General features: G+C 38.8%; 2 protein-coding genes across 3 annotated transcripts in view; both read left to right on the forward strand.

The window, feature by feature from the left end:
• sptlc2b (serine palmitoyltransferase, long chain base subunit 2b) overlaps nucleotides 1-25,417 on the forward strand; it is a 79,542-nt gene that overhangs the window by 1,464 nt on the left and 52,661 nt on the right. The window lies entirely within an intron of this gene.
• Nucleotides 1,937-24,545, forward strand: LOC133641181 (zinc finger protein 862-like). Its single transcript, XM_062035114.1, has 4 exons — nucleotides 1,937-2,439; nucleotides 2,787-2,871; nucleotides 24,354-24,467; nucleotides 24,525-24,545. Exons 1-4 carry the CDS (start codon nucleotides 1,937-1,939, stop codon nucleotides 24,543-24,545), a joined length of 723 nt encoding a protein of 240 aa, XP_061891098.1.

Consider the following 25,417-nt stretch of genomic DNA (forward strand, 5'->3'; position numbering starts at 1 on the left):
ACTATTTGAACAAAATATTAGACGAACACCATTAAATTGCTGAGAGTATGTAAAGTTGTCCGCCATGTCAACAAACAAATGTGTGTTTACCTTTTACTATTGTCACGTTAAACACATTTAACATGTGCATTTTGTCTCTTTGCTTGGATTCACGGTCAATATTTACATTATTGTTTATAATCCAGTGTGATATTAATTGATTTAGTGGAGTTTAACTGGCTAACCAGTTGTCTCCAATGGTTGGACGTTACAGGAAGTCCATTATTTTGAAATGCATGGTTTATGTGTCACAATTCAACATGTTCGAGCAATAATAGGAAGAAGCAGATCTTATTTAAACGGTATTTATTATTAAATAAGTTAAACTAACTAGTTGCCTCCAATAAATGGAAGTTAAATGGGTGCCATTATTTTGAAAGATATGGTTTACGTGTTTCATTACGTTTACCATGCATTGATTTACGTGGACCCCGACTTAAATAAGTTGAAAAACTTATTCGGGTGGTACCATTTAGTGGTCAATTGTACTGAATATGTACTGTACTGTACAATCTACTAATAAAAGTTCCAATCAATCAATTAATTGTACATTTGTACAATTCCACAAGTCCGAAAAGTAGTAGGAAGAAGCAGATCTTACTTAAGATGTTTTTATTAAGTAATTTAAGCTAACTAGTTGTCTTGAAATGCATGGTTTATGTGTCACAATTCAACATGTTTGAGAAATAGTAGGAAGAAGCAGATGTTATTTAAACTGTATTTATTATTAAATAAGTTAAACTAACTAGTTTCCTCCAATAAATGGAAGTTACATGGGTGCCATTATTTTTTAAATACATGGTTTACTTGTTTCATTACGTTGTACATTTGTACAAATCCCCATGTCTGAAAAGTAGTAGGAAGAAGCAGATCTTACTAACAAACCCCATGAATAAAAACTACTTTTTAAACAAAATATTAGACCAGGGGTCGGCAACCTTTACCACTCAAAGAGCCATTTTGGAAAGTTTTACAAATTAAAGAAAACAATGGGAGCCACAAAAAAATTTTGAAAATTTAAAATGAAAAACACCGCATAAATTGCTTTGCGCTATGTTAACCAGGGGTCTCTGACACACGCACCGGCACGCATCTCAATATGGAAATTTATTGTTAGTGCGGCCCGCGACTTTTAATTGAATGGCGCTTGATAGCGTCTTTCTTGCCAACCCTCTCATTTTTTCCGGGAGACTCCTGAATATCAGGGCGTGATGGCACTGCTTTTAGCGCCCTCTACAGCCTGCCCAAACAGCGTACCTGCTTGGCCACATGTAGAATGCAGCTTTTGCTTGCCCACGTAAGTGCCAGCAAGGCATACTTGTTCAACAGCCACACAGCTTACACTGACGGTAGTCGTACAAAAACAACTTTAACACTGTTACGTTACAAATAAGCGCCACACTTTGAACCCACACCAAAAAAGAATGACAAACACATTTCTGGAGAACATCTGCACTGTAACACAACACAACAAATACCCAGAATCCCATACAGCCCTAACTCTTCCGCTCAACCGACGCCAGGGGTGCAAATTAACACTCGCCAGTCGCCATTTGCGAGCTATTTTTAGCTTTGGCGAGTAAAATATTTGCCTAACTTGCCACGCTGGCGAGTTGAAAAAGTGAGGTTCACAACAGCAATAATGCAGCGCTTACCGGTACCTAAAGCAACACGGAGATCATTATTTTACCAAGCACATATTTGTTGTGATGTCACGTTCGACGTTCCGTAGACTAGTTGCTAAGAGACGGCAGTTAGCTAGCCTAGTAGTTAGCTTAGAGCGCGCACTACAGGGATATCTCTCAGGCGACAGTCACAGAGTGTACCGGTAACGTTACTCGAGTCTTAATAGCTAACAATCATTCTTCCTAGCCTTAAGCCTATAAATCTTATCGTTATGTGGCGCTTCCTGAAACCCATAGCTAAAAAGGCACGGACGGAGGAGGAGGAGGAGGAGGAGGAGGAGGAGGGGGGTCGCGATGCGAATGCTGCGAAACCCAAACCGACCAGCGCTGGAACTGGGGGGAGAAAGTTTCAGACGAAGTGGCTATACGACGATGCAGGGAAAAAACGCGACTGGCTGACTGTCAAGAACAACATCATGTTTTGCACTGTGTGCACAACTTTTGGAAAGGACAAAAAAAGTCAGGCGAGTCACTTTGTTGTGGGCTGCTCCTCGATGAAAGTTGAAAGTATAATATCACATGAAGGCACTCGCAACCACGACAAAAATATGAAAATAAAGCAAGCCAAGTCTGCCCCACTCCATGAAGCGCCCTCGGTGCAAGTTCTCACTAAACTCTCGGACGTAAACACCCAGAAGATGAAGCTTCTTTTCCGAAATGCGCACGCCATCGCCAAGAAAGGTCGACCCATCACCGACTACGTCTGGCAATGCAGGTAATTGTTAGCTGTGTCCTGTGTTTATATTTACATTACAAATGCCATGGATGTAAAGTGACAGTTTAATGATTGTGGTTACACATCGACAGTGACAGTGTTGATATATAGTTTGATGTCTGGATGTAATGTTACAGTGGCAGGATTGGATAGTTTAATGATAGTGGTAGCAGTGTGCTGCTGATATATTTTCATGCCATGTCTGGGGATTTAAAATTGGTAAATAGCTAATCATATATTGCTTTTGTTATTCCTGCAACGTGGCTGACATTTATGCATTATGCACTAGAAAGTATAGCTGTTTGAGTTCAATTGTTTGAATGTTTTTATACTCTCTTTCTTTTAAGCTTGGATGAGAAAAAGGGGCTGTCCGTGGGCAAAACCTACAGGAACCGCGAGACCGGCAAGCTCTTTGTAAAGTACATTGCCAAGGCAATCAATGCACTGTAAAACTTGTATATTACTTAAATTTTATTGAATACAGATCTTTTAAAATCTTATCTGCACTGCATCATGCGTCCTGCTTCTAGTTTCATAGGATAGTAAAAAAAAGAATCTATATACTCTATATACTATACTGTGGCCCCTGGTTGGTTGTAGAATTGGTTTTAATGTGACGTGAACACTTCTACATGGCGGAATACAATGGTAAAGGAAATAGTTTGTTTTGGCATTTGGCGAGTAAAAAATATGGTTGGCGAGTATGTTTTTTCACCTACTAGCCACTTGGCGAGTTGGTCAAAAAGTTAGTTTGCACCCCTGACCGACGCACGGGGGGGGGGGGGGGGGGGGGGGTTGGTTGATGTGTGGGGGGGTTTGGTGGTAGCGGGGGTGTATAATGTAGACCGGAAGAGTTAGGGCTGCATGGGATTCTGGGTATTTGTTGTGTTGTGTTACGGTGCGGATGTTCTCCAGAAATGTGTTTGTCATTCTTTTTTGGTGTGGGTTCACAGTGTGGCGCATATTTGTAACGTAACAGTGTTTTTGTATGACTACCGTCAGTGTAAGCTGTGTGGCTGTTGACCAAGTATGCTTTGCTGTCTCCTACGTGTGCAAGTAAAAGCAACATATAACATGTGGCCGGGCTGGCACGCTGTTTGTAAATGCTATAGGGTACAATTAATGCAGTGCCATTAGGGCACGCCCTTAATTAAGTCATTAGAGTGAAAATAGGATAATATTTGCCCTGGGAGATTTCTAGGAGAGGCAGTCTCCTGGGAAAATCGGGGGGGTCGTTAAGTATACTGGGAAAACCGGGAGGGTCGGCAAGTATGCAGCTGAGCCGCATCAGAGTGGTCAAAGAGCCGCATGCGGCTCCAGAGCCGCGGGTTGCCGACCCCTGTATTAGACGAACCCCATTAAATTGTTGAGAATATGTAAAGTTGTCCGCCATGTCAACAAACAAATGTGTGTTTACCTTTTACTATTGTCACGTTAAACACATTTAACATGTGCATTTTGTTGTCTCTTTGCTTGGATTCCCGTTCAATAAGCAATATTTACATTATTGTTTATAATCCAGTGTGATATTAATTGATTTAGTGGAGTTTAACCGGCTAACCAGTTGTCTCCAATGGTCGGACGTTACAGGAAGTCCGTTATTTTGAAATGCATGGTTTATGTGTCACAATTCAACATGTTCGAGAAATAGTAGGAAGAAGCAGATCTTATTTAAACGGTATTTATTATTAAAAAAGTTAAACTAACTAGTTGCCTCCAATAAATGGAAGTTACATGGGTGCCATTATTTTGAAATGCATGGTTTACTTGTTTCATTACGTTATACATTTGTACAATTCCACATGTCCGAAAAGTAGTAGGAAGAAGCAGATCTTACTTAAGATGTTTTTATTAAGTAATTTAAGCTAACTAGTTGTCTCCAAAGATGTGTTTATTAAGTAATTTAAGCTAACTAGTTGTCTCCAATGAGGAAGTTACCCGGATGCCATTATTTTTGAAATACAAAAATTATTTGTTTCAATACTTTGTACATTTGCACAATTCAGCATGTTCGAGAAATAGTAGGAAGAAGCAGATCTTATTTAAACGGTATTTATTATTAAATAAGTTAAACTAACTAGTTGCCTCCAATAAATGGAAGTTACATGGGTGCCATTATTTTGAAATGCATGGTCTACTTGTTTCATTACGTTATACATTTGTACAATTCCACATGTCCGAAAAGTAGTAGGAAGAAGCATATCTTACTTAAGATGTTTTTATTAAGTAATTTAAGCTAACTAGTTGTCTCCAAAGATGTGTTTATTAAGTAATTTAAGCTAACTAGTTGTCTCCAATGAGGAAGTTACCCGGATGCCATTATTTTTGAAATACAAAAATTATTTGTTTCAATACTTTGTACATTTGCACAATTCAACATGTTCGAGAAGTAGTAGGAAGAAGCAGATCTTATTTAAACGGTATTTATTATTCAATAAGTTAAGCTAACTAGTTGCCTCCAATAAATGGAAGTTACATGGGTGCCATTATTTTGAAATACATGGTTTACGTGTTTCATTACGTTGTACATTTGTACAATTCCACATGTCCGAAAAGTAGTAGGAAGAAGCAGATCTTACTTAAGATGTTTTTATTAAGAAATTTAAGCTAACTAGTTGTCTCCAAACATGTGTTTATTAAGTAATTTAAGCTAACTAGTTGTCTCCAATGATGAAGTTACCCGGAGGCCATTATTTTTTAAATACAAAAATGATTTGTTTCAATACATTGTACATTTGCACAATTCAACATTTTCGAGAAATAGTAGGAAGAAGCAGATCTTATTTAAACGGTATTTATTATTAAATAAGTTAAACTAACTAGTTGCCTCCAATAAATGGAAGTTACATGGGTGCCATTATTTTGAAATGCATGGTCTACTTGTTTCATTACGTTATACATTTGTACAATTCCACATGTCCGAAAAGTAGTAGGAAGAAGCATATCTTACTTAAGATGTTTTTATTAAGTAATTTAAGCTAACTAGTTGTCTCCAAAGATGTGTTTATTAAGTAATTTAAGCTAACTAGTTGTCTCCAATGAGGAAGTTACCCGGATGCCATTATTTTTGAAATACAAAAATTATTTGTTTCAATACTTTGTACATTTGCACAATTCAACATGTTCGAGAAGTAGTAGGAAGAAGCAGATCTTATTTAAACTGTATTTATTATTCAATAAGTTAAGCTAACTAGTTGCCTCCAATAAATGGAAGTTACATGGGTGCCATTATTTTGAAATACATGGTTTACTTGTTTCATTACGTTGTACATTTGTACAATTCCACATGTCCGAAAAGTAGTAGGAAGAAGCATATCTTACTTAAAGGCCTACTGAAACCCACTACTACCGACCACGCAGTCTGATAGTTTATATATCAATGATGAAATCTTAACATTGCAACACATGCCAATACGGCCGGGTTAACTTATAAAGTGCAATTTTAAATTTCCCGCCACACTTCCGGTTGAAAAAGCCTTCGAAGGATGACGTATGCGCGTGACGTAGCCCGAGGAACAGAGGTATGCCTTCTCCATTGAATACAATACAAAAAAGCTCTGTTTTCATTTCATAATTCCACAGTATACTGGACATCTGTGTTGGTGAATCTTTTGCAATTTGTTTAATGAACAATGGAGGCTGCAAAGAAGAACGTTTTAGGTGGCTGTAGCAACACAAGGGCCACTTACTCGGATAGCAGACGCCTAGCCGATGCTAGCAGACGCCTAGCCGATGCTAGCAGATGCCTAGCCGATGCTAGCAGACGCCTAGCCGATGCTAGCAGACGCCTAGCCGATGCTAGCAGACCCACCGCACGGATGATCTGGTGAAGTCCTTCGTCGCGCCGTCAATCGCTGGAACGCAGGTGAGCACGGGTGTTGCTGAGCAAAGCAGATGAGGGCTGGCTGGCGTAGGTGGAGCGCTAATGTTTTTATCATAGCTCTGTGAGCTCCGGTTGCTAAGTTAGCCTTAGCGTCGTTAGCAACAGCATTGTTAAGCTTTGCCAGGCTGAGATCTATTAACCGTGTAGTTACATGTACATTGTTTAATAGTATTATCGATCTTCTGTCTATCCTTCCAGTCAGGGATTTATTTATTTTGTTTCTATCTGCATTTGAGACAGATGCTATCACGTTAGCTCATGCTAAAGATGCTAAAGAGCTTCGTCGATGTATTGTCGTGGAGATAAACGGCACTGTAATGTCCATTTCGCGTTCTCGACTCTCATTTTCAAGAGGATATAGTATCCGAGGTGGTTTAAAATACAAATCCGTGATCCACAATAGAAAAAGGAGAGAGTGTGGAATCCAATGAGCCAGCTTGTACCTAAGTTACGGTCAGAGCGAAAAAAAATATGTATTTCACTGCATTCTAGTCCGTCACTCTAACGTTCCTCGTCCACGAATCTTTCATCCTCGCTCAAATTAATGGGGTAATCGTCACTTTCACGGTCCGAATAGCTCTAGCTGCGTTGAAAACAATAGGAAAATATGAGGGAGTGAACAACTGACAACGTCACGCTACTACCGGTAGGGGCAAGTTTTTTTTTTATCAGAGACCAAAAGTTGCGAACTTTATCGACGTTGTTCTATACTAAATCCTTTCAGCAAAAATATGGCAATATCGCAAAATGATCAAGTATGACACAGAATGGATCTGCTATCCCCGTTTAAATAAAAAACATTCATTTCAGTAGGCCTTTAAGATGTTTTTATTAAGTAACTTAAGCTAAATAGTTGTCTCCAAAGATGTGTTTATTAAGTAATTTAAGCTAACTAGTTATCTCCAATGATGAAGTTACCCGGATGCCATTATTTTTGAAATACAAAAATGATTTGTTTCAATACATTGTACATTTGCACAATTCAACATGTTCGAGAAGTAGTAGGAAGAAGTACATCTTATTTAAACGGTATTTATTATTCAATAAGTTAAACTAACTAGTTGCCTCCAATAAATGGGAGTTACATGGGTGTCATTATGTTGAAATAAATGGTTTATTTATTTCAGACATGCTTCAAACAATACTTTGTACAATTCCACATGTCCAAAAAGTAGTAGGAAAAAGTAGATCTTACTTAAGATGTGTTTACTAAGTAATTTAAGATAACTAGTAGTCTCCAATGACCGGAAGTTACCCGGATGCCATTATTTTTTAAATACATAAATTATTTGTTTCAATACATTGTACATTTACACAATTCAACATTTCCATAAAGTAGTAGGAAGAAGCAGATCTTATTTAAGCTGTATTAAGTTAAGCTAACAAGGTGTCTCCAATAACCGGATGTTTCCTATACGCCATTATTTTGAAATGCAGAGTTTATTTGTATCAGACATGTTTCGAACAATTTGTTGTACATTTGCACAATTCATCATGTCCAAAAAGTAGTAAGAAGAATCAGATCTCATTTAAGCTGTATTTATTGATAAATAGTAAGTTAAGCTAACTAGTTGTCTCCAATGACCAGAAGTTACCTGAATGCCATTATTTTGAAACACATGGTTTACTTGTTTCTTTACGTTGTACATTTGCACAATTCAACATGTCCGAAAAGTAGTAGGAAGAAGCAGATCTAGTTTTGCTGTATTTATTGATAAGTAAGTTAAGCTAACTAGTTGTTTCCAATGACCGGAGGTTACCTGGATGGTTTATTTGTTTCATTACGTTGACATTAGCTATCTCTGTGTCAATACAGGGTGTCCATAAAATAGCTTAGCCATTTTACAATTTTATTACAGAAGCAAATCCAAAGGTAAACATGTGCAAATATTATAAAATATGAATTAGATATGGAAGTATTTTGTTTTTTTAAAAAACATTTTTATTACACCTCTTCTTGCTATGTTTGCTGTAGCATAGCCTCATCGATGGTGGCAAATATTGAATCAGTAGTTTTTGTAATACATTGGTAAGGATATTTTATGGTAGGACTGGGTGATAAAACTATATTAAAATATATCGCTATGGACACGTTCCATTCAACATTATATATATATATATATATATATATATATATATATATATATATATATATATATATATATATATATATATATATATATATATATATATATATATATATATATACAACCCCGTTTCCATATGAGTTGGGAAATTGTGTCAGATGTAAATATAAACGGAATACAATGATTTGCAAATCATTTTCAACCCATATTCAGTTGAATATGCTACAAAGACAACATATTTGATGTTCAAACTGATAAACTTTTTTTTTTTTTACAAATAATCATTAACTTTAGAATTTGATGCCAGCAACACGTGACAAAGAAGTTGGGAAAGGTGGCAATAAATACTGATAAAGTTGAGGAATGCTCATCAAACACTTATTTGGAACATCCCACAGGTGTGCAGGCTAATTGGGAACAGGTGAGTGCCATGATTGAGTATAAAAGTAGATTCCATGAAAGGCTCAGTCATTCACAAACAAGGATGGGGCGAGGGTCACCACTTTGTCAACAAATGCGTGAGCAAATTGTTGAACAGTTGAAGAAAAACCTTTCTCAACCAGCTATTGCAAGGAATTTAGGGATTTCACCATCTACGGTCCGTAATATAATCAAAGGGTTCAGAGAATCTGGAGAAATCACTGCACGTAAGGAGCTAAGCCCGTGACCTTCGATCCCTCAGGCTGTACTGCATCAACAAGCGACATCAATGTGTAAAGGATATCACCACATGGGCTCAGGAACACTTCAGAAACCCACTGTCAGTAACTACAGTTGGTCGCTACATCTGTAAGTGCAAGTTAAAACTCTCCTATGCAAGGCGAAAACCGTTTATCAACAACACCCAGAAACGCCGTCGGCTTCGCTGGGCCTGAGCTTATCTAAGATGGACTGATACAAAGTGGAAAAGTGTTCTGTGGTCTGACGAGTCCACATTTCAAATTGTTTTTGGAAACTGTGGACGTCGTGTCCTCCGGACCAAAGAGGAAAAGAACCATCCGGATTGTTATAGGCGCAAAGTGTAAAAGCCAGCATCTGTGATGGTATGGGGGTGTATTAGTGCCCAAGACATGGGTAACTTACACATCTGTGAAGGCGCCATTAATGCTGAAAGGTACATACAGGTTTTGGAGCAACATACCTGTATGTTGCCATCCGAGCAACATTACCATGGACGCCCCTGCTTATTTCAGCAAGACAATGCCAAACCACGTGTTACATCAACGTGGCTTCATAGTAAAAGAGTGCGGGTACTAGACTGGCCTGCCTGTAGTCCAGACCTGTCTCCCATTGAAAATGTGTGGCGCATTATGAAGCCTAAAATACCACAACGGAGACCCCCGGACTGTTGAACAACTTAAGCTGTACATCAAGCAAGAATGGGAAAGAATTCCACCTGAGAAGCTTAAATAATGTGTCTCCTCAGTTCCTAAACGGTTACTGAGGGTTGTTTATAAAGGAAAGGCCATGTAACACAGTGGTGAACATGCCCTTTCCCAACTACTTTGGCACGTGTTGCAGCCATGAAATTCTAAGTTAATTATTATTTGCAAAAAAAAAATAAAGTTTATGAGTTTGAACATCAAATATCTTGTCTTTGTAGTGCATTCAATTGAATATGGGTTTAAAAGGATTTGCAAATCATTGTATTTTGTTATATTTACATCTAACACAATTTCCCAACTCATATGGAAACGGGGTTTGTATATATGTATATATATATGTATATATATATATATATATATATATATACATACATACATACATACATACATATATATGTATGTATATATACCGTATTTTTCGGACTAGAAGGGCACTTAAAATCCTTTAAATTTTTTCTCAAAAATCGACAGGGTGCCTTATAAATCGGTGCACCTAATGTACGGAATAATTGTGGTTGTGCTTACTTTATTTTGTACCGGTACATGTTATAATGATAAGTGTAGACTGCAAGATGAGGCCAGTAAACAACACCAAAACCTTAAACGTTCCATTGAAAATATAGAACATTACACACGGCGCTCAAAAATCTGTCAAAATGTTTTGGTACGACTTTGGTAAGCTATGAAGCCACACCGCTTGATGGATTGTGGGAGCATTACGGCTACCGTAGTCAGACGAATTGTACTGCAACACACAAGTATTATTATGGTGTGTGTATTAGGACCGCAAAATGGCAGCCATTAGCAGACATATTATCTGCCGTTTTGTCTTGCAATATGATGCAAAAACAACTTGTCTTACCTTCTGGCGCCTGTTGATCTGTATAAGTCCTGAAAATTTGCGCGCGTCCGCCATTGTAGTCTGGGCCAACACCATAGTCGATAATCTCCTTTTTCTCTATCTTCTTGTTATGTGACATTCATCATCCGCTGTTGCCATTTCTAATACAAAGTAGTGTAAAGTTCTAACTTATATCTGTCAGTAGACTAACTATGAAAGCGCTAAAAACTACCTGTGTATTGGGTTTACATTATTCACCCATGGAACTTTAGTTATTAGTGAGTTCCGGTCGGATGGTTTTTCATGGGACACATTTCTGGCGTTGTTGTTGCATTAGTGAGCCACGGATGAGGAGATGCTGCTTGTTATTGATTGAAGTAAAGTCTGAATGTCATTAAAACAGTTAGCTCCATCTTTTGACACTTCTTCCACTCCCGTCCTTGCACGCTACACCGCTACAACAAAGACGACGGAGAAAAGACGGTGTCAAAGGTGAGCCACGTAAATAAGACCGCCAACAAAATGGCGCATCCTGAAGCGACTGTCAGAAAGCGGCTTGAAGATGATCTGTAAAACATCATCTATGCAACATTTTGACCAAAGAACCACCATTACATGTTATGTAGACCACAAGGAAGTGTTTTACATTTAGAAAAAAAATCATAACGTGACCCCTTTAATGCGCCTTATATTCTGGTGCGCCTTTTGTATGAAAATAGACCTGAGTAGACCCGCTCATCGGCAGTGCGCCTTATAATCCGGTGCGCCCTCGGAAAAATACGGTACTTTTCTTCGGCAGAAGAAACAGGAAGTTGCGAAGCAAGGTTGATCGCACAAACAAAGCAACACAGGAAGTGATCACTATCAGTGGGAGTGACAAGCAAACAGCCAAATCAAGTGACAAGTCTCAACTATCAGGTTTTGTTGCGCCATATTCTTGTCTCGCTGTTGATGCTTTGCATGGAGTGGGAAGTGAAAGTAAAAATGAGTTCTGCAGAGAGCAAAGAAATCGTGGATTAACCGGAAAAGCCACAGTATGGCAGTTTTTTTTAAATATAAACGGTACATAGTTAGACGAAGGCACTCGTAATCAGTAATACCACCTTAACCGTGCTCACCTTTTAGAGCACAACTGTAACTTAATTTCATTTTTTTCATTTATTTATTTATTTCAGGCAATGACTTAAAAATAATAATAACAAAAAAAGTACAAAGTTGACAACACATAATAATATACATTAATATAGTGCAAAAGTTAATGTATAGTATGTAATGCATGATTGTCCAGTTTTGCCTGAAAGGGAGTGGGAAGAAGATAATTTATTTTATCCCACTCCCAGTTTTCCATTCAGTGATTATTCACATGAGTTTCACTGTTACTTTGTTCAAGGATTATAATACAGATGTTGTATCATAGTGGCATTACCACAGGTAACAATAATTATTACACTGTAACAATATTTGTATCAACAATGTAGGAATAATGAATATACCAACAATGGTAATAGACAAAATACCAACAATGGTAATAGACAACATGGCAATAATGGTAAGGAAACATTGAGCACATGTTAACACTTTGAGACAGAGTACAACAGCAGGTCAAGTTAAAGACCCTCATCTCTATATTTGAACCAGACCCGATGTTTGTATAATAGTTTAAATCGATTATTAGTTTGGCATTGCTTGTGTTGAAAGTCCAGTTTGTTCCATAGTTTTACTCCGCATACAGACACACAAAAATGTTTACGAGTGGTTTGAGCTCTCGGCAATGAGAAATATCCAAAGCCTCTCAAGTTATGAGCCTGCACTCGTCTTATAAAAAAACGTTGTAGATTAGGCGGCAATAATTTGTTAAATGCTTTATATAAGATTATTAATGTATTATATTTAACAAGGTCATCAAATTTGAGCAACTTTGATTGCATAAACAGATTATGAGTATGTTCTAAATAACCAACGTTGTGAATGATCCGCACTGCTCTTTTCTGTAATATGATCAGAGGATGAATTGTGTTGTGGTAATTATTCCCCCATACTTCAACACAGTATGTAAGGTATGGGAGTACCAAGGTGCAGTATAGAGTACGGAGTGCATTTTCATTGAGGTATAGTTCTGCTTTGTTTATAATTGAGAGGCTTTTGGAGATTTTTGTTTTAATGTGTCTGACATGAGCTTTCCATGATAGTTTACTATCAATTATTACTCCCAAAAATGTATTCTCATTTACAATTTCAATTTGGGTACCATCAATACTTATTTTCTGTTCAGACGTTATGTTGCGATTTCCAAACATCACTATCTTAGTTTTATTTATATTCAAAGATAATTTATTTGTGTCCATCCATTTTTTTACTATGTTTAATTCTGTGTTTACTGTATTTATGAGCTCATTATAGTCATCACTACTGTAGAATATATTTGTGTCGTCTGCAAATAGTATACATTTCAGTACTTTGGATGTATTAAACATACCATTAATATATACATTAAACAGTTTTGGCCCCAACACGGACCCTTGGGGGACACCACAAGCAATGCCAAAGGTATCAGATAAAAATTGACCCATTTTTACAAACTGTACCCTCCCTGTTAAATAACTTTTTAACCAGTCACCAGTCAGCCCCTTTATTCCATATCTTTCCATTTTATTGAGTAGAATTGAATGATTAATGGTATCAAAGGCTTTCTTTAGATCAGTGGTTCTTAACCTGGGTTCGATCGAACCCTAGGGGTTCGGTGAGTCGGGGTTCGGCGGAGGTCAAAACACACCCGACTCATCGTGTAAATAAAAACTTCTCCCTATCGGCGTATTATGAATACGGCAACAGCAGAAGTCAGACTGATTTGCAGGTGTGTAATTTGTTGTGAGTTTAGACGCTGTGTTGGTTTTGTTCTTTGAACAAGGTGATGTTCATGCATGGTTCATTTTGTGCACCAGTAAAAAAATATGGTAACACTTTAGTATGGGGAACATATTCACCATTAATTAGTTGCTTATTAACATGCAAATTAGTAACATATTGGCTCTTAACTAGTCATTATTAAGTACTTATTAATACCTTATTCGGCATGGCCTTATTATAACCCTAACCCTCTAACCCTGGCCCTAACCCTAACCCTAACCAAATAACTCTAAATTAAGTCTTTGTTACTTAAAATATGTTCCCCATACTAAAGTGTTACCAAAAACATACAACTTTGTCTTGAATTTGAAAAAAGACATCATTTTATTTTTCACTAAAGAAGGGTTCGGTGAATGCGCATATGAAACTGGTGTGGTTCGGTACCTCCAAAAAGGTTAAGAACCACTGCTTTAGATCAATAAAGATACCAACTGCATATCTTTTATGCTCCAGTGCATCAGTAATTTCTTCAATAGCTTCAGTTATCGCCATTGAGGTTGTTCGTTTGGACCTAAAGCCATACTGACCGTCATTAATTATATGATGCTTCTCAAGAAAAAATTCAAGTCGAGAGTTAAATAGTTTCTTTAAGATTTTTGAGAACTGAGGCAAAAGAGAGATTGGTCTGTAATTGGTGAAAGCGTGTTTGCTGTCACTTTTGAAGAGCGGAGTTACCTTAGCGATTTTCATTTGACTTGGAAAGCAGCCAGTCTGGAATGATAGGTTACATATATAAGTTAAGGGTTTTACAATATTCAGTATAACCTTTTAAACCAATATCATGTTGATATCATGGCAGTCAGTGGAGCACTCACTTTTACACTTCCCCTCAATGTTTGAAAATAGTTCTCTTCTCAGGTTTCTCCATGTTTACATTTTCACAATTTGTACTATTTTCTAATAATTCATTAACCATTTCTTACATCTTTCTTACTTTTGCACCTTCTTTTTAAGAGCTTATTGTTAAGTGATCAATGTGATTTCCATGCTTGTGTTGACATTTCCTTTCTGCCTTGATAGGTGAGGGGATTAAAATTAGATGAAAGTTGCATTTATTATATTTTTCTCCTGGCCTTTACTTTCGACAGGTCATAAAAAATATCAATAATTCTCTATATCGACCGACATAAAACACTTATTTCGTGATACAGCTTCAAGCCATATTGACCGGCACTTCTTTTTGGACACCTTGGACTATGTTAAGGATTATCCCAGATCTAGTTCCTCCTACTTATTTTATGTTGAATTGTGCAAACATGTGACATTCCTTAACACATTTTTAAGACATTTTTGGTGGGATAAAATGCCTCAAAAAGCCATAAGTGAATGTAAAGCTGCCTTTGAACTATTTGTAGTCGAGGCTTGGCTTGAAGACTAGCATTTTTATCCCCAGCAGAATGTGTAACTGGTACTGACACGGCGTATTAGGATTGTATTTTTTTCGGTTCACTTGTGTTCTTTTCAGAAACAAAATAGCTAGTTTGGTGGTATTAACTAGAAAACACTATGAGGCCGTAACTTGAGTTCTATTTCAAACTTGATAATGAACCTACAACCACGATTTTAAAGGGGAACGGCACTTTTTTTAAAATTTTGCCTATCGCCTAAGCGCCAACAATACTCCGCCTAAACATGACGATGACTTCTGTTTTGTTTGATCAGCCGTGTTACAGACACCGTTTGGAAACAATTAAGGTATGTAACTAAACATTTACAGAATATTTCTGTGTAAATAACTCATTTCACAAAGTATATATCTGCAACTTATAGTCTGGTGCGGCTAATATATGTAAAAAATATTCTAAAATTTAGGGGCTGCGGATTACATACCGGTGCGCTCTAAAGTCCGAAAAATATGGTTTATACTTACAGGATATATATGAAATGTTTATTATTTACGGGTTAGAATGCATAAAAAAAGAAAATCATATATGCTGTTGTCTCTCATAAGGATTGTGAATGATAGGCAAAATTCCCCCTTAAAGTGCAGTTCCCCCTTTAACATAGTAAAAAGTTGGGAGACCAATGGTCACGGTCTTCACAATGTAAACAAAGCTCCATGGCTTCCAGTCACTCAGTTGTCTTTTAAGACCACTTTTTCATGGTTGTTTGACTAATAAAGAAAGAAAAAGAATTCAAAGGCACAATGTTGATACATTGTTGACGCACAGTTCACATATCGGGTTTCTTTTGCTCCGATGGACAACAGTTCTTGCTTTTGAAGACAAATCTCACCCATCAACTGGCATGTCACTGCTTTCATACTTTGAATGGCTCTTTACTGTGTCATTATTAAGACTGGATGTAATTGTTCAAAGCGACATACGTCAGGAAGGGGCTGGTACGTTTTTTGCAAAGAATAGTTAGTTGGCCAATGTCTCTGGCAGAGAGGTAAACAGTTTTCCATTGGGTCGGTATGTGGAGAATAGGCGCATCTGACGAAAATGATGGAAGTATGTAGTAGGGTTGCATGATATAAATGATATGAAAATGGCGGACGATGGAGTTTTTGATAGTATGATCTAGGGTTGTACGGTATACTGGTACTAGTATAGTATCACGGTACTAATGAATCAAAAACGGTACTATACTCTGTTTGAAAAGTACTGGTTGCCCCCCCCTTTTTTTAACGGGCATGACGGTGCGGCGGCGTCACGTCGTGACATTGCTGGTTTTACGAGCAGAGGAGCATGTTCGGCAGCGCACAACCACGGACTACTTACAAGCAGACACAGTGTGTAGACAGAAAAGGGAGAACGGACACATTGTGGCCTAAACACTAAAGATAAAGGTGAAGCTATAACACTGAAACACCCTCAGCAAGAGGTGCTTTAAGACATGGCTCGCTAGCTAGCAGCTAACATCCATCCGCAGTCGGCAGTGTTGTAGCTACCGTATTTTCCGCACCATAAGGCGCCCCGTGTTATTAGCCGCACGTTTAATGAACGGCATATTTCAAAACTTTGTTTACCTGTTAGCCGCCCCGTGCTATTAGCCGCACCTACGCTACGCTAAAGGGAATGTCAACAAAACAGTCAGATAGGTCAGTCAAACTTTAATAATATATTACAAACCAGCGTTCTAACAACTCTGTTCACTCCCAAAATGTAATGTGCAAATGTGCAATCACAAAAATAGTAACACTCAAAATAGTGCAGAGCAATAGCAACATCAATAACTCAACGTTGCTCATACGTTAGTGTCACACAACACACAAAATAAACATTTAAAGCTCACTTTCTGAAGTTATTACTCATCTACAAATCCATCGAATTATTCTTCTTCGGTGTGCTTCACTTGTTTTTTGACACCATCTGTGATGTGGACGCGCATGCAGTCGTAGATCAACAGGAACGGCGCTGCGTGAAAAAAGTCACCCGGTGTCTTCGCGTAAACGTCTATCAACCACTCGCTCATCTTTTCTTCAGCCATCCATCCCTTCGAGTTAGCTTTTATGATGACGCCGGCTGGAAAGTTCTCTTTTGGCAAGGTCTTCCTTTTGAATATCACCGTGGGTGGAAGTTTCTGGCCGTTAGCATGGCTAGCTAGAACCACAGTAGGACGACTTCTCATTCCCTGTGGTGCGAATATTCACCGTACGTGCTCCCGTTGTATCCACAGTGCGGTTCACATGAATATCAAAAGTCAGTGGAACCTTGTACGCGTGTCTCTTAGTAGGAGACATTTTGTTGTCTTTACAGAAAAACAAATGAAATTAAATATCCGCGAGCTTCTTCTTCTCCGGGGGCGGGTGCTCACCTTGGCGGTTGCTTACAGTAGAAGAAGAAGCGCTTCCTCTTCTATGGGGCGGTTGCTTACCGTAGAAGAAGAAGCGCTTCCTCTTTTACGGGGAAAAAAGATGGCGACTGTTTACCGTAGTTGCGAGACCTAAACCTTATGAAAATAAATATGAATATTAATCCATATATAAGGCGCACCGGGTTATTAGCCGCACTGTCTGCTTTTGACAAAAATTGTGGTTTTTAGGTGCGGCTTATGGTGCGGAAAATACGGTACTTCTAAATCACTAATCCTCGCCTCCATGGCGACAAATAAAGTATGTTTCTTACAAGTATCATCCCTGCAGGACGAGGAATAGCTAAACATGCTTCACTACACACCGTAGGATACAGTAGCTCACAGGCGGCACCGCTAACAAAAGATAGCGCTCCTGAATGTAAACAAATGCCATTGGTGGATCTACACCTGACATCCACTGTAATGATACCAAGTACAATAGCGTATCTAGTTGATTCTACTACTATGATTACATAGATATTTTTTATCTTCACAAAATCTTTTTTCCTTTAAAAAAATAATAATATTCTGTTTATAAACTCAGGATACATGAAGACTTTGAATATGACCAATGTATGATCCTGTAACTACTTGGTATCGAATCGTTACCCAAATGTGTGGTATCATACAAAACTTATGTAAAGTATCCAAACAACAGAAGAATAAGTGATTATTACATTTGAACAGAAGTGTAGATAGAACATGTAAAAACAGAAAGTAACCAGATATTAACAGTAAATGAAAAAGCAGATTAATAATCCATTTTTACAGCTTGTCCCTCATCATTTTGGCAAAATAATAGAATGAGAAATGACACATGTTACTGCATATGTCAGCAGACAAGTTAGAAGCCTTTGTTTGTTTACTTACTTCTATTATGTTCACTATTTTATTAAAGAACAAAGTTGTTCTGTGATTGCAATAAGAAACATATGTTTAATGTACCGTAAGATTTTTTGTTAAAATAAAGCCAATAATGCAATTTTTTGCGGTCCCCTTTATTTAAAAGTATTGAAAAACATTTTGGTACCGGCACCAAAATATTGGTATCGAGACATCCCTAGTATCATCATAATATCGTGATAATGCATGTTGATGATACCTTCCAGCTCTGTTCTGCATATTTGACAGCGACAAGCGAACAAAGGCGTCCCTGAACGATCCCGCTCGCGGCTAACATCCCTCCCCAGTGCCAAAATGCTTTTAAATCACTAATCTACACCTCTTTGGAGGTAAATAAACTGTTTATTACAAGTAGTATTATCACTGGGGAGCAAGGATAAGCCAAACATACTACACTACACACTGTAGGATACCAAAATTATAGCTCACCGCTAAGTGTGGGCAGTATGGTCTAAAATAAATGGCAGTCTCCTCCATAAAGATACATATTATAATATATTATTTAGTAAATCAATTATAGAACCATTTCGAAACAGGTTACAAAGATTCTTAATTTGGCAGCTGACATATTATTTAAAGGCCTACTGAAATGAATTTTTTAAATTTAAACGGGGATAGCAGATCTATTCTATGTGTCATACTTGATCATTTCGCGATATTGCCATATTTTTGCTGAAAGGATTTAGTATAGAACAACGACGATAAAGATTGCAACTTTTGGTATCTGATAAAAAAAAGGCTTGCCCCTACCGGAAGTAGCGTGACGTAGTCAGTTGAACATATACGCAAAGTTCCCTATTGTTTACAATGATGGCCGCATGAAGTGAGAGAGATTCGGACCGAGAAAGCGACAATTTCCCCATTAATTTGAGCGAGGATGAAAGATTTGTGGATGAGTAAAGTGCAAGTGAAGGACTAGTGGGGAGTTGAAGCTATTCAGATAGGGAAGATGCTGTGAGAGCCGGGGGTGACCTGATATTCAGCTGGGAATGACTACAACAGTAAATAAACACAAGACATATATATACTCTATTAGCCACAACACAACCAGGCTTATATTTAATATGCCACAAATTAATCCTGCATAAAAACACCTGCGTGTTTGTTATGCTAGCTCCTAGCTCCTATGCTAGCTCCTAGCTCCATAGAACACGCCAATACAATTCAAACACCTGATCAACACACACAATCACTCAGCCCAAAAGACCGTTCACCTAACCCAGGGGTCGGCAACCCAAAATGTTGAAAGAGCCATATTGGAGCAAAAATACAAAAACAAATCTGTCTGGAGCCGCAACACATTAAAAGCCATATTACATACAGATAGTGTGTCATGAGATATACATTGAATTGAGATGACTTAAAGGAAACTAAATGAGCTCAAATATAGCTACAAATGAGGCATAATGATGCAATATGTACATATAGCTAGCCTAAATAGCATGTTAGCATCGATTAGCTTGCAGTCATGCAGTGACCAAATATGCCTGATTAGCACTACACACAAGTCAATAACATCAACAAAACTCACCTTTGTGCATTCACGCACAACGTTAAAAGTTTGGTGGACAAAATGAGACAGAAAAAGAAGTGGCATAAAACACGTCCTAGAAAGTCGGAGAAAGTTATACATGTAAACATACTAAGGTGAGTTCAAGGACCGCCAAAATTAGTAGGACAAAACGGCGCTCGCCAAATACTCGAATCAGTGAAGCATGTTTAATACAAACAGTGTGCTTTATAACAATTAGGGAGGTTTGTGTCATGTTTGTCCTCCTACAGAAACCATATTAAAACAAAAAATGTATTTTTTTCCCCCTCATCTTTTTCCATTTTTCATAAATTTTTTAAAAAGCTTCAGAGAGCCACTAGGGCGGCGCTAAAGAGCCGCATGCGGCTCTAGAGCCGCGGGTTGCCGACCCCTGACCTAACCCAAGGTTCATAAAGCTTATATATTTTTAAAAAGTTACGTACATACGCAAAAAAAAGTTGCGCACATACGGTCAAGCGATCAAATGTTTAGAAGCCAAAGCTACATACTCACAGTAGCACGTCTGCGTCTTTGTCATCCAAATCAAAGTAATCCTGGTAAGAGTCTGTGTTGTCCCAGTTCTCTACAGGCGTCTGTGTATCGAAGTCAAAAGTCCTCCTGGTTAGAGTCTCTGTTATCCGAGTTCTTCCATCTTGACTGCATCTTTCGGGAATGTAAACAAAGAAGCGCCGGCTGTGTACTGTTGTGGCTGACTACGTTCGAAAAATACGTCCATTTCGCACCGACAACTTTCTTCTTTGCTTGCTCAGCTTCCTTCTCCATAATGCAATGAACATGATTGAAACAGATTCACGAACACAGATGTCCAGAATACTGTGGAATTATGAAATGAAAACAGAGCTTTTTCGTATTGGCTTCAATGTGGAAGGCATACCCGTGTTCCCCGGTCTACGTCACGCGCATACGTCATCCGCAGAGGCGTTTCGAACCGGAAGTTTAGCGGAAAATTTAAAATGTCACTTTGTAAGTTAACCCGGCCGTATTGGCACGTGTTATAATGTTAAGATTTCATCATTGATATATAAACTATCAGACTGCGTGGTCGGTAGTAGTGGGTTTCAGTAGGCCTTTAACATATTACATAATTCCCAGTTGTATTGTTTTCGCAAAACTATTATTAATTTACCTGTTATTACCTGTTATTATTGGTTACTTTCTGTTATAGCATGTTTCTATCTACACTTCTATTAAAATGAAATAATCACTTATTCTTTGGACACTTTATATTAGTTTTGGGCGATTATTAAAAATGTGGGTATCGATCCATAAGCAAGTAGTTGGAGAGGGCAGTATTACTTAAAAATGTTCGCAATCATTTAAATCCCTCCTACGTTCTATTTCAGTTTGTAAACAATAACAAAAACAACAAGATTTTTGTTAATAAACAATATTGGTCTAACCACTGTAATATCGACCATATATTGATATTATACTTGATATCGTTACTGTTGATATTTGTATCAATCCGCCCACCTTTGGTTAACATTCAAGAGCGCTAGCTTGCAGTTAGCATTTAGCATTATCCTCCTAAAGTGTGTAGTGTGGCATGCTTAGCTATTCCTCGTCCTCCTTTGATAATACTTGTAAGAAAGACAGTTTATTTGCCTGCCACGGAGGTGAGGATCGCCGACTTGGAAGTGGCTTTTTGCACTGAGTAGGGACGTTAGCCGCGAGCAAAAATCCGACATTGCGTTGAGGAGGCGTTATCAACATGCATTATCACGATAAGACGATACTAGTAAAAGTATCAGCTAACGGTCGATACTGCAGTGATTAGATCGATATTTGTTGTCGTCACGAAATAATTTTTTGACTTTAAAACCTCTAAAGGCCTTAGTGGCCACATGCGTGGACAGCAACTTTTAGCTCTTATTTCCAAAATTGTGTACACTACTGAATTGGGGTCTTATGCCGACATATGGACACTTATACTGCTATCTGGTGGTGTCAGAAGAGTATAACATACAATGGAATTTGGGGGGAAAAAAGTGTAAAAATAAGAATTAGCATGTCACTACACATGAAGTACACGTTTGTGTACTTATGGACTAAGTACATCATATCAAAAAAATGATTTTTAGTTTTTATTCTAATTAGGGTCCAATAAGCCCAAATAGCAAAGAGAAATTAAACAAAAGCATGTAAACAAACAGCTTGGGCCTTAAGAGGTTAATATTCATGTTGTATGTAGTAAAAAGGGAATAAGGGAACAAATTGAATATTGAAGTGATATTGTTACACCGCCATGCTGTGTGTTTGTCGCTGATGTACAACATGAAAGTAGGGGGCGAGTGTAAAAACCTGTTTCATCGTTGCTGGTGGGCCGTCAGGACGGGACGGGGCTTGATGTAACTTGTCCAATGTTTCCTGGAACAATTCAGTCCTATAATATCATCCGTAGGCGTCAACTGACGCTAGCTCACAATAGTTGAGTGAATGTCCAAGCATTCACACATATAAGATTCTACACCAAAAAGTCGTCTATTCATTATTATTCCGCCGCAAAACTTTGGCGCGCTCCACAGCCCCCAGTTTTCTTCCGATCGGAACCGCTTAAGCACCAAAACATTTGGTTCGACCGGGAATCATGAGCCAAATGTAAAACAAGTATCCCAGATTGCGGGCAGCACGGTGGGACAGGGGTTAGTGCATGTGCCTCACAGTACGAAGTAGAGTAGTCCTGAGTTCAATCCTGGGCTCGGGATCTTTCTGTGTGGAGTTTGCATGTTCTCCCCGTGACTGCGTGGTTTCCCTCCGGGTACTCCGGCTTCCTCCCACCTCCAGAGACATGCACCTGGGGATAGGTTGATTGGCAAAACTAAATTGGCCCTAGTGTGTGAATGTGAGTGTGAATGTTGTCTGTCTATCTGTGTTGGCACTTCAATGAGGTGGCGACTTGTCCAGGGTGTACGCCGCCTTCCGCCCGACTGCAGCAGAGATAGGCTACAGCACCCCCCCGCGACCCCAGAAGAGACAAGCGGTAGAAAATGGATGGATGGATATCCCAGATTACCCAGAATTTCCGGTTTTCCGGGACATTTCGCCCATTGAAAATAAATAGGCCAATTTTCCTACATGCACAACTCCTACATTTCTTACCCGATTCGAACTGTTCAACCATCCACACACCCTACTTACTGTGGACAATCCAAGTTCAAAGAAATTCCAGGAATTCCCGGTTTTTCAAAGCCCTATTTTCATCTCTCCCTGGAATGTTTTCAAAGTCCACATTTTTCAACCGTTATTGACCATTCCACATTCAAAACATTCCCCTCCGTTGGGACAACACATGCTCCTATTTTTGTACAAATTCCTGGTTTTCCCGAAATTCCAGGAATTCCAAAATGCCCATTCTCAATTCAAGCTGTTACTACCTTAACATTTTCCAACCGATTCCAAAAATTCCAACACCAACCAATTCATATCATCTAAGAAAATTGTGCTGGTATCAATATTTTCAAAAATTCCGGGTTTTCCCCGAAATTCCAGGAAAATTCCCATTCAAATGAATGGACGTGTTTATAGTTCTGCAACACCCTAAATTCTCAAAATGTTGTGCCATTTTTAAACCTGATTCCGACCTTTCAAGCATCCACCCACACCACTCTTATGATTTATCGAACGAAAAACATGTTGTCCCTTTCCCAAAATTCACGGTTTTCCAGGAATTGTCTCCCCATTGACAATGAATGGGCATGATACAATTTTACTACATATCTCACATTTCTCATCAGATTAAAAGTTAAAGTACCACTGATAGTCACAAACACACTAGGTGTAGTGAAATTACTCTCTGCATTTGACCCATCCCCTTGTTCCACCCCCTGGGAGGTGAGGGGATCAGTGAGCAGCAGCGGTGGCTGCGCTCGGGAATCATTTTGGTGATTTAACCCCCAATTCCAACCCTTGATGCTGAGTGCCAAGCAGGGAGGTAATGGGTCCCATTTTTATAGTCTTTGGTATGACTCGGCCGGGGTTCGAACTCACGACCTACCGATCTCAGGGCAGACACTCCAACCACAAGGCCACTGAGCAGGTCTAGATTTGAATTGTCCAACATCCACACAGTCCGCTCACCCTGGACATTCAAGCCAGCATGTTTCCCGGTTCTGAAAATTCCCTGATTTCCTGGAATTACAATGAATTTCCCCTTATTTAAAATAATTGGGCAATAAACAACCCCTTCATATCACACGTCTCAACCGATTTGAACCTTTCTAACATCCACACACACCACTCACCCTGGACATATAAGCATTTCAGTTCCACTCACGCGTATCGGCAGTTCGGCAGCTTGCACACATTGAGCATTCACTACCGGAATTGCAAATTCTAGTTGTTGGTAAAGTTCCCGCGTGTTAAAACGGTCCCTGTGTTGTATAAAAGTGTGGCTTAGCACAGTTCACCCAATGGGCCATGGTTGTAGAGCAAGCCTGTAATATTACACCCTGTTGTGAGTGTCTTGTGAAGTCAGACCGGTCTCTGTTTACATTGGCTAATGAGAAGAAGACGACAACCGGGGCCTGTTGTGTTACGAGTGTGTGTGTGTGTCTCCAAGGAGAGCAGAGCGGGCCTGCTTCCACATGACACTTACACAGGAGAGGAATGTCTCCATGCTGTCAAGGGCGTGGTCCCTTCCACATTGGAATATAGAAAACACAGTTCGGTGGAGGTTGGCTCAACATGCATGCTTTTCGTGTGCGAGTGTTGCATTTGTGGTTGTTTGCAGATCACTCCCACTTCATTGTGATCTTTGGGCTTGTGAGGCTTACATTGGTGTGTACACTGGTGTGTACACTGGTGTACACACTCACAGGCCACAAAGACATTAGGTACACCTGTCACCTAATGATTAAAGATACGCCTCATTTGCCTTAGTGATCGACCGATTATCGGCGCCACTATTTGGCATTTTGACATGTATCAATACTGAACGTTTTTTTTCATTGGTATTGGCCTTTTTTTTTTTTTTTTTTTACAACAGAAATACAGGAACAGATACAATATAAACACATAGAGACTTAGACTTCCTTTTATTGTCATTAAAATTTGAACTTTACAGTACAGATAAGAACGACATTTAGTTGCATTGTTTGTTGCATCATTATAGCAGATATAAATAAATACATTACTGTACAGATAAATATATTGCACTTTTTCATACGCATCCACGTTCATGGATGTATGTTATATTGTCTTTATATTCCAGCGAGTTAATCTGTTTTTGGGGGGGAATTGAGGGGATTATTATGATGCGTTCAAGAGTCTTACGACCTGAGTGAAGAAGCTGTTAAAGAGCCTGGAGGTTCTGCTACGGAGGCTGCAGAACCTCTTTCTAGATTCCAGCAGTGAAAACAGTCCTTGGTGGGGGTGGGAAGAGTCTCTGCAGATTTTCTGAGCCCTGGTCAGGCAGCGGCTTTTCGCGATTTCCTGGATAAGAGGAAGAGGAGTCCTGATGATCTTTTCCGCCGTCCTCACCACTCTCTGCAGAGACTTCCAGTCTGAGGCACTGCAGGCTCCGGTCCAGACAGAGATAAAGTTGGTCAGCAGGCTCTCTATAGTGCCTTTGTAGAATGTGGTGAGAATGGGGGAGGGAGCTGTGCTCTTTTCATCCGACGCAAA

Source organism: Entelurus aequoreus, linkage group LG23 (genome assembly GCF_033978785.1).
Source record: "Entelurus aequoreus isolate RoL-2023_Sb linkage group LG23, RoL_Eaeq_v1.1, whole genome shotgun sequence".
Classification (NCBI taxonomy): Eukaryota; Metazoa; Chordata; class Actinopteri; order Syngnathiformes; family Syngnathidae; genus Entelurus; species Entelurus aequoreus.